Source organism: Bacillus rossius, chromosome 5 (genome assembly GCF_032445375.1).
Source record: "Bacillus rossius redtenbacheri isolate Brsri chromosome 5, Brsri_v3, whole genome shotgun sequence".
Classification (NCBI taxonomy): domain Eukaryota; kingdom Metazoa; phylum Arthropoda; class Insecta; order Phasmatodea; family Bacillidae; genus Bacillus; species Bacillus rossius.
Genome location: NC_086333.1, coordinates 31,455,035 through 31,465,745, shown reverse-complemented (window position 1 = coordinate 31,465,745; position 10,711 = coordinate 31,455,035). Strand labels below are relative to the sequence as shown.

Below are 10,711 nucleotides of genomic sequence, written 5' to 3'. Positions count from 1 at the left end.
TGGATTTATCCTGTGGTTAAGTCGAGATGTGCTCTTATTTTTTGTATGGCATGATGTGAATTGCATTGTCTGTAAGTGGTATTTGACTCAAAATTCTTTACTGCAAGAAACATTCAAAGAATGAAAGAAAAAAATACATAATTAAATGTTTATTTTAAAGAGTTTGTAAGCTGATAAAAGTTGGGTACTGCGAGGCTGAGGAATAGGAATGTATGTTATGGTTTGTAGATTAAAACAAAACTGTCTTTTGACTGATGTTCATGTTGGATTGTTGGGTGGACCTAGTACATATTTAATATGGTGTAGTAAATGTTTATTTATGGTAAATATTTATGGAATTATATTAAGTAGTATGATAATGATGGACTGATAGTATTAAATTTGGCTGCTTTGGAACAATGGCTAGAGTATAGTTATGCATGATTACGACTGACTGATAACATGGTATGGAATGCTACATAACATTATCTAAGTATTATGTTAGTAGGTTATGTGGAATGGTAACTATACAAAAAATACAGTGGATAATATTACACAAATATGCTTGCTTAAGACTGTGAGTTGGGATAGTATTAATGATTTATGGTTCCGCGTAGATATAGTGGCTGGGAGTTTTGAAATTAAATGAGGTGTGCAAAGTCCTATGCAGATGTTAATATTTAAGAGGATATGAGGCATTTTATTAATAATATATCATGACAGTTGGAGAAGGTGTATTTTAGTTGTGTTTACAATACAAAGAATCATCTAGTGATTACATTGGTCAGGTTATGAATTTGCATCATCTAGATAGTTTCAAGAATTCTAGGATAGTTGAACGATTTGGAGTAGAAGAGAGAGACCCTATGTAAGCTGAGTCCTGAGTAAACATGTTGATAATGTGAACAGTGTCGTAGTGGGGGTAGGGGTTGGCTTTATATGTAGGGATGTGGACGGAATTAGTAGTTTAGTTGTCATCCTGACTCCGAAGAGTGAACATCGCTTGGGAGCTCTCTTTCTTGTTTAACAACAAAGACATCTGGGGAGAGTATGGATACTACCCCTAGTTCTTCGAAATCCAGTATGAAGCAAGAATCTCCAATGAAGCATCGGTGTCCGCACTGTAATATGATGTTCTCAACAAGTTTTAACATGAGACGTCATGAGAAGAGTAATTGCCTGAAGAATCCGTCTCGCACTATGATTAGATGTGATGAATGTTGGAAGAAGTTTACTCGCAGCGATAAATTGAAAAGACACTTGAAGATATGTAAAGGAAGAGCTAAGCGGTCGAAAGTGAGAACATCAGCACATCAGCGTTACATTGATTTTGAAAATAGCACACCAAACTTAAGTGAAGCACAATCGGTCTTGGACAAAGCTAACCGAGACATGGAAGGCACATCAAATAGACATCCATGCAACTACTGCAACATGAATTTTGCTTTCGCTCATCATGCGCGAAGGCACGAGAAAAGTAAATGTATGAAGAGTCCCTCTCGTATAAAGATTCATTGTGTTAAGTGCAATCAGTGGTTTACTCGCATTGATAGTTTGAAAAGACATATGAAGATTTGTAAATGTGCAGTTCGCTTGCCTGTAGAAAAGCATGTGAACGTCACGACTCCTCAATTTAAACTAGAGGTACCCATGCGCACAGGCTCCGGCATTAAAGGAGATCAGCAGCAACAACCACCCGCATCGTCAACTGGACATAAATCTAACACTGTGCTTGGTCATTTACAGACAAATGCTAATGGATTTTACTTGGCACAATCTGCATTTGGAGGAGTTCTGAAAGACTATTATTATCTAAATACTTTTAATGAGGCCAAAGATATTTGCACTTTTCTGAGTGATATTGAGCAGAATATAATACAACAGCTTATGGACGATACAGCATCACATGGGCCTTTAAAATATAACTTATGGTTGGATTGTCTATATGGTAAACCATCGCCTCAAGAGAATCGAGTGAGCAAGCGTGCTTTCAAGACATCGGCTGCTGCAATTTATACTTCAAACGACGTGAAGCAGTCAGTTAAACAGAGTATCGAAAAACTCTGCATGGAAGAAGAAGAATATATGGGTAAAGGATCTGGTTGGACGCTGACTTCGGTGAACCGTCTGGAGCTGAGAATTAGTCATTTCGACCCACTAGATAAATAGATGTATATATCTTTATGTAAAATACTGTGTATAAATTAACTTTGTAAATAAAATAAATTTTTCATGTATACTATGTTTTTTTTATTTCCTTTAATTTATCCTTCTTAATTTATGGTGACAACTATAAAAATAAGGATTCATGCATGACCATAACATTTGCTATTAAGTTTACTAATATATATGGATACTTAAATATTGTTTACATGAGATACTGAGTTACAATATAAAGAAAATGTAAGCGCAAAGGAATGCATGTAAAGAAAACATAAGCGAAACTTAAAACACTCAAAGAAAACATAAGTGTAAAGGAAAGCCCTCAAAGAAATTGTAGTCGCAAATGAAAGCCCTCATAGAAATTGTAAGCGCAAATGAAAGCTCTCAAAGAAAATGTAAGCGCAAATGAAAGCCCTCAAGGAAAATGTAAGCGCAAATGAAAGCCCTCAAAGAAATTGTAGGCGCCAATGAAAGCATGTAAAGAAAACATTAGCTATGTAAGTCAGTTTGAGTAGAGTGCTACAGTGTACAAGTCTGCAGTATGACTTTGGTATATGGACCGTAATAAGTTTAATGGCAATAAATTTTTTTATCTTAGTATTTGGGAGGATCAGGTGATGCTCATTACGAATAATTCATCTGCATACTCTAGCAGAGGATGAAAGTTAGTATGATTATATAATCAAGTATGGCGGGTGCATACATGAGATGATAATACAATATGTTGGTGGTCAAGATTAAAGTGGGTGATAACAAAATCTAAGATGGTGGTGGTGGATGTGTTATAAGTAATATGTTATGACATACCCCAAGATGGCGGGAAGTTCAGGGTGTCGACAGTAATGTGAAATGTGATGATGACAAGATAGTGTTGGCGACAAGATGGCGAACATAAATGATGTAATCCAATATAGTGGAAAGTTCAAGGTGAGGGATATAGTCCAAGATGTTATATGCCAAGTGAAGACAATATAGTCCAAGATGTTGTTCGAAAGGAGCTACAGTGATGGCAATACAACATGTCTGCCTACAGAAGATGAAATATATATAATGATATAATCATAATGAAAAGTATGGGTGCTTGGTGTCTTAACGACAACTAAAAAATATGTAGGAGTGGGGCACTAGATTACGAGATAGGCGTGATGTCATAATTCAAAATGATCGAAAGTTCTAGAGTCCAAGATGGCTTTGGAGCTGGTGATGACGACATAGTCCAATATGATGTTCATGATGTCATAGGTTAAAGGTGAGGATTAAAAAATCCAATATGGCTGCCTTCAGAAGATAAATAAATTACTATGACTAATGAAAATATCAACACATAGGAGAAGGGTGCTCGATTGTGGGGTGTTAGGTGTGATTACGTAATTCAAAATGGCTGAATCTAAGATGGTAGAATTCTAAATGTCAGTTAGGGTCAAGGTCATACAAAATGGCGATGGTTATGTGACCGTAACGAAAAGTGTAATGCATGTAAATGGTATGATGTCGTCGTAACGAAAAGTACAACATAGGAGCGGGGCACTCAATTCAGTGGCAGTAGGTGTGATTTCATGATTAAAAATGGTGGGTGTTTCTATAAAAAAAATTGGTGATTGTATAATATTATTGTGAAAATCTTCAATCCGAAACGCTAAGTCTTATCAGTGGTGATGTAATAGACAGTATAAAGTTCCAGAATTAAAAAATGGTTAATGGAAATGACGTAATCCAAGATGGTGGCCGGGTCATCCAAGATGGCGGTCAGATATGATGTAATACTATATGATTGCATAATAATAATGGAATGATAGAGCATGTGAGAATTGAATCCAAAATGGCGGTTGGAAATCATGGTGACCGGATATGAGGATATGACATAATCCAAAATGGGTGTGTGGTGATGTCATCAATGGGTGGGTAGGTAAGGGGGATACCAACCCACTATGGGGATATGGGTGGGTAGTTAGAATTTTGGAGGAATGGGGAGATTTTGTAGGGAAATTTTGTAGGAAAATGGGAAATTTTGGGGAAAATTTGAGGGAAAAATGGGAAATTTTGAGGAAAATTGGCGGAAAATCGGGAAATTTCCAGGAATTCGATGATGACGTCAGGGGTCATAGGTCGTAACAGTGACGTCAGGGGTCAAAGGTCATGAATCCTGAATCCTGCACCAAGCACCACTGTGCTCGGAGCCCCATAACCTAACTACTGGTTTGTGTACATAAGAGAGATAAAGGAAGCTAAGCAGCAAGGCAGGCCTATAGTGTACATGGACGAGATGTATATACTGAGCTCGCACTGTACAGCAAAATCATGGAGTGACGAAAGCAATGCAGGCCTGTTGAAACCAGTATCTTAAGGCGAGCGAGTGACAATTGTTCACGCAGGTGGCAAAATGTGTTTTATCGAGGACGCGTTGTTATTGTGGCGTTCAAAGCAAGCTACAGGCGACTATCGCAATGAAATGAACGCCACTAATTACGAAAAATGGGTATTAGAGAAGCTTATACCTTATCTTCCAGAAAATAGTGTTCTGGTGATAGACAATTCACCGTATCACAATAAACTCCGTGAAAAGTGACCTAACTCCAACTCCAAGAAAGAGGACATGAAGACATGGCTAAGTGAAAAGGGTCTTGCATTCCGGCCCGACATGTTGAAACCAGAGTTGTACGAAATAATAAAAAAACACAAAGGACTATATAAGAGTTACGTTATTGACCAGATTATGTCACAGCACACTCACCGAATCCCATTGAACTCATCTGGGCGAACGTTAAACAATAAGTTGCGCAACGAAATGTTGATTTTAACATTAAAAGTGCAATCGCTTTGTGCAATCAACGGTTATCCTAGATAGATCAGGACAAATGGAAATCAGTATGTGAAAATGTACAAACAATTGAAAACGGATATAGAACACAGGAAGGGCCAATTGATATCGCTGTGGAGGAAGTGATTATTAACCTAGGAGAAAAACTGACACTTAAGGTGACACCAATAGCTACAGTGATGACAGAAATCACTCTGAAAGGGACAGCGAGTTGTCTGGCATTGAAGAACTGCAGTAAGTAAGTAAACTGAAAAATGAATTTTGGTTTCAGTGTAATGTATACTGTATAAACGTGTTTTGCTGTTCCGACCGTAACCGCTCTTAAAGGGATAGTAAATCGTACATATTTGAAGTATTGCAGTAGGCGAACCGACTACACAACAGCAGCGTGATGCTTTCAGTATGGTGTGTACCTTACTCATGTTTTCTTTCCGTAGCTCTCCCCTCTCCGTCGCAAAGAAGGGGAGGGACCTAAGCTGCGCAGTAGAAGCTCGTTTGCGTCCGTTTTTAATCTCCCTCAAAACTTTTCCTACAGCGAGCCACCAGTAAGCTCGGCCGGGCGGCCTCGCGCCGCTCTTATAGCCGCGGCGGGCGCGCGCGGGCCGCAGTCAGCTGCAGCCATGCCGCAGGGAGGAGCCTCGCTGCTGCAGCCGCCGTCGCCCGCCACGCAGCGGCGCATGCGCGACAAGCTGGCCGAGGACCCGGCCGCCACGCGGCAGCACGTGGCGCACCTCAAGGAGTGGCTGCGGCAGCAGCCCCACCTGCCCGACGAGGACGGTGAGTGCCGTCAGCACCCAGAGGGCTCCTGCCCCTGGAGGATATACACTTACAACTCATTGGGGATTTTAATAATTTTTTCTTAGGTATTTTAAACATTCTTTATTCTTTCCTGCTAAACTATCAGTATAGTCAAAATGCTAATGTTGAAACTGTTGAAGTCACGTCATAACATGAGGCAATATAATATTTTTAAGTTATATTTTCTAGTTTGAAATCATGAAGACTTAAAATTACACACTACTTAAAATTTAATTGTTCAGTTTGTCAATGATATTAAATTATTTTTCACAGAAAACTAGACGAATCAGTAAAATGGAAATATCACGGGTCAGCGCGGGCCCGGCAGTTGCCCGGCATGCAGTGGCCTTGAAGCCTCCCCTCGCCATAGAAGGCGACCCGGGTTCCGTGCCCCGCGGGGTTGAAATCGTTTTTTTTCGCAAGTGAGCCGGTGGCCTTTCCTCAGTACACTCTTCATCGTAGACAATTATTTCGCTAACAGTTTGTTCTTATCTTATCACCGCCCACTTTCTCTAAAATACCGATGCCGACAAGACGTTAACTTAAGTTTCTGTAATCAATATTTTTATTTAGTAATGTTTTACGTCGCACTTTGAAGCAAATAAGCTTAAGGCATCGTGACCTTCAAACTTAGCTCCAAGGCACTCGAGGTCCAAACTGGAACACATAAACCTGAGTCATGACGGCAATCATTGAATCGGCACCACAAAGTTTATTTAAACAACGTGCTAGCGACCACTGAGATTTTATAACTGATATAATATGTTTGTTGGCGCACGTAGATTGCTGGTGTTTGGCATTATAAAATTTTCAATCAGGTTACATGTACATTATAAATCAAATAAAATAATAATATACTATTTTTGTTGCATAAAACTTTTCACAGCTTCAAATGAAAAGTATTATGATTTTGAAAGTTGCATTAGCAAATCATTAGCTAATGATAAACGTATGCAGAATACGAAAATCAGCCTGCCTAATCACAAGCCTATGTGTGAACTAAGCCGATGGTTCACTTCTAAAGAAACTCAGTAATAAACTTTTTTAATTGCCCTACGACAGTTAGAGATGCGCCTTATATTCAATGGCTGTAGACTTTGTCGGGTTCTGGCGTGTTTCAGCACATCTTGAACTACGTGCCTGTTTATGGCTTATTGGTATGGGCATGTATTTTTCGCGAAAAGGATTTTGTGACTAGATGAAAGCTAGAACACTAAATCAAGGTCTGGGTTTCATAATTGTGTGAGTTTATTTTCCGTATATGCCTATAGTTACAACACCAATCACAGTTATTCAGTGCAGAAGCAAACGCGTCCTGAGCGGCTCAGTAAAACAAGGCAACAACTTCTCTCGCAGACGGCCACCAATCACAAGGAAGAAACTTCTAGTGCGGTTGTACCTTGTTGCAGTCCAATGAGCATTCAGCTGAGAGTGTTTAAACGTATTAGTATTCTTCCTTTAGTTTGTAATGAAATCAATTAATGAAGGTTTCGTCTATATGTATTGGTTTTCAATCATGTATTGCTGGACCACAAACTTTAAAAATTCAGTTATATCTTTTTTTAACATACGAAAGATTGTAATATATTGTAGCTTTAATGTTAATATCCAATTTGATACTCTCAGCCTACAAAAATATTCATAAAGTTGGAAATATACTTTGGATGATAATTGAATACATACTCTAAATTTAAATATCAGCCACTCAAAAGATATTTCACGTTTCGTCAAAACAATAGCAAACTACATTTTATGCTTACATGTTTATAAATATTATACTATGTTCAAAAGCCTTTTCTGAGACTACTTGAAGTTAATTTTTTACTCGAGCATAAAGTTAAAAATATTTTTATAATGAACTTAGCAACTTTGAGCAATGCGTCCACCATTACCAAATAAAAACAAAGTATAAATTATTTCCTTTTATACTGGAACTTTTCAGAAAACTCACCACATATATTTAAGAAATTCGGAAGAATCGAGACATATTATTTAAATTTCATTATTTTTTTTTTATTCCCATTCAAATTTTCTGTGGATGATAAAGAACAGCACTACACCACAGCATATCTATAAATTTTTAAAATTTTTATTCGGAAGATAAGGTGAGAATACGAAGTAAGCAGTTATAACCGACTGTGGAGACTATAGAAACGTCGGGAAAGGTAGCGCTATGGAACACGAGCCAGCTGTATGAGTGTGCTCACGCAGAAGCACTGCACGCGTCGTTTAAGGTGAACCCACCGCTGGAAGTCAACCGTCGTGAGTGTTAGAGCCGACTTACATTGAAGCCTACATGTCCACTGTTATTTACTCCGCGTAAACAATATGTGATTTTACACGTGACGTGAAATTCACGTTAATATAACAAGTGAATTAATCTAATATCCACGTCAATCCAAATGTATTGTAATGACAGCTAATTAAAACAAAAACAATATTGAGATTCTTGTGTATTTTTTTACCTTTGTCCTCTCTTTCTTATTTTGGTGGTAAGGTTAAAGTTCCATTTATTATTAACATTAAATTATTTAAATAAAAACACTTATTCATAGCAAAGTAATTAAATAATTATTGTAAGAATTTTTTTAAAATTTTATTTTATTTAAAGAACGTGTATTCTCAATTGTTAATGAAATTGTAATAAATGTTTGAACGTAAATGAATTATTTTCAAAATATACATACAAACTTGTGCTGAAAAATTTCAAACAATGTCAATCAGTTTCCACTTCAGTTTTAAATATCGTTCACCACGAATGAAATGTTTAGGCATTATTTTCAAATAACCGCGATTTTAAAGTAATATTCTTAATTGCGAATTGACGAAATTTTTTTTTAAATAATTTTCATCATAATATTACAATATAAACATATAAACACCATTTAAATTAAAGTGTAATGCATGTTGTAGACGTGACATCATGCCTCGGGGAAGGACGGGAAATATTAAATTCTGCTACATATTAGAGTGACCAAAGAAGGGAAAGTTCTGAAAGCAAGCAGGACGGAAGCCATGACCACAGAATGTGTGTACGGTTCACTCAGAATCTTTTACGGCGGAGATGAGTGGACTCAAGGTGAGCAACTTCCAGGAAGGCCACCGACAAGCAGGATCGAGAGTGACTTTTTTAATGTGTCGAAGTTTTTTGGGAACTGGTCTGGGTATCCCGGCTGAACCTTAAACTCCAAGGCAGCGCCGGGAGACACCTGTCCCCATGAGCTGTTGTGAGCCAATAGCGAGCGAGCATTAAAAATTCCTTTGAGATTTTTTCTATCAATACTTTTTATGATGGAAGAATCAGGAATTAGCCACAACACAGAATAAATGTTTCTGGTTCGTGAGTCATGAGCTTAAAACCAACCGGATGGTTTGATATGAGATTTTCTTCAAAATGTTCGATGAGACCTCAATTTAAAATTATGATCCGAGTTCCATGCGTTTATTGAGGGAATTGCGTTCAAAAACTTTCTTGTGACCTGAAAAGGGTCATCTTCAAAGCGGTTGATATTTTTGCGATGATGCTGCTATCTCTCTTTTTTTTTGCCGTAACCATTGTATCGATGGCTGTGAAACGTCCGCCAGTTTGCGTTGAAACCAGTTTCTGGCCTCGAGCAGGGCACCGTTTATTTAAACGGTTGGCGATTTTTTTTCCTCATTGGGATTCGGTTTGATCACGTACTGGAACACGACCCTCGAGTTGGGTTAGGATTGTATCCCAACAAGGCAGTGCGTATTCGCTACGTTACCCGAACGACGGGGGATACCGCCATAACCCTCGGTCTGACTGCTGTGAGCGCCTTGCCCTGCCCTGGTCGTGCCCTGGAGATAGTCCTGAGAGAAAGCGAGTGGTGGCTAATGCTAACGCGTCTCAACGTTTCTGTCATCGATCCGTTACAAGGTTTGGATGAACGTGGCCAGACGTGTTTTGTGGCACATGAAGAAATAGCTAACGGTTATCAAAGTATAGCATCGAAAATTAATATCACATTTATTAAAAAAGCGTACGCACTGTGTTTTGAACATATTCTAAGCAAATCAACCAAAAATATGTATAGTAACTATAAAACAACAGTTAAAACCAATATTCCAAATTGGAAAACCAATCAAATAGTTTTTTGATGAGAGGAAAAGAAGTGAAACTTATAAGATTTTGCCCGCTCGAATATCAGTAGGTATATCAGTACTAGCTGATGCACCCGTGAAGAAACTTTGTCATAAATTGCATAAATTATTACAGAATTTGCCCAAATTTGCCCAATATTTGCCTAAATCCGTCGAAATTTCCAGTTTTCTTAAATTGGCCAAAAATACTCAAACAATTTTGATGATTCAAAATATAGGAATTCAAAAAACCTCATAAGACTTTTTGCCTCAGAAAAAAAAACATATTTAAAAGCTACTTAAAATTCCTAAGAGCCAGCCGCTCTAAGCCGCCGAGGTTATAACCTTAAAAATTAGGATGCCATGGCAACCGTTTTGAATTATGACGTCACCGTTGAAATTTCCGTTACGACCGCCATCTTTATTTGTTATCCGATATTAATGAAAATTTTTTAGCAACTATAAAAAAATTAACTTAACAAATTTTAAAAATGTTTTTAAAACGCACTTAGGTACGCCTTAAAGTCCTCGGTTAGAACCCAGTGAGGGCAAAATATAAATAAAAAATTGCAACCAATCCTTCCTCCACGGAAACTGTTGGCAGAATAACCTCATACCCCTCATATGAAGGTATATAATACGTCAGCTAGTATGACGTAATTTCCGCCATTTCGAAAATCCGTAATTTTAATGCTAGAAATTCGGGAAAAATTTTTACATTCATAAAAATATTAACAAATTAAATTTAAAAAAATCTTTAGAAACACTTTTGCACATCTTAACGGCCACCATCTTGGTTTCAACATTTTTTGCATGTTTCGTTATGCCCACCATCTTGGATGAGTATAA

General features: G+C 37.8%; 1 protein-coding gene across 1 annotated transcript in view; it reads left to right on the top strand.

Moving 5' to 3' along the window:
• Positions 1-5,541: 5,541 nt before the first annotated feature.
• The window catches only part of LOC134531687 (alpha-tocopherol transfer protein-like), a 65,239-nt gene continuing 60,069 nt past the window's right edge, over positions 5,542-10,711 (top strand). Inside the window, exon 1 of the mRNA XM_063367498.1 lies at positions 5,542-5,737. Within this exon, the coding sequence (XP_063223568.1) occupies positions 5,581-5,737 (157 nt within the window). The 5' untranslated portion in view covers positions 5,542-5,580. The remainder of the gene's footprint in view (positions 5,738-10,711) is intronic.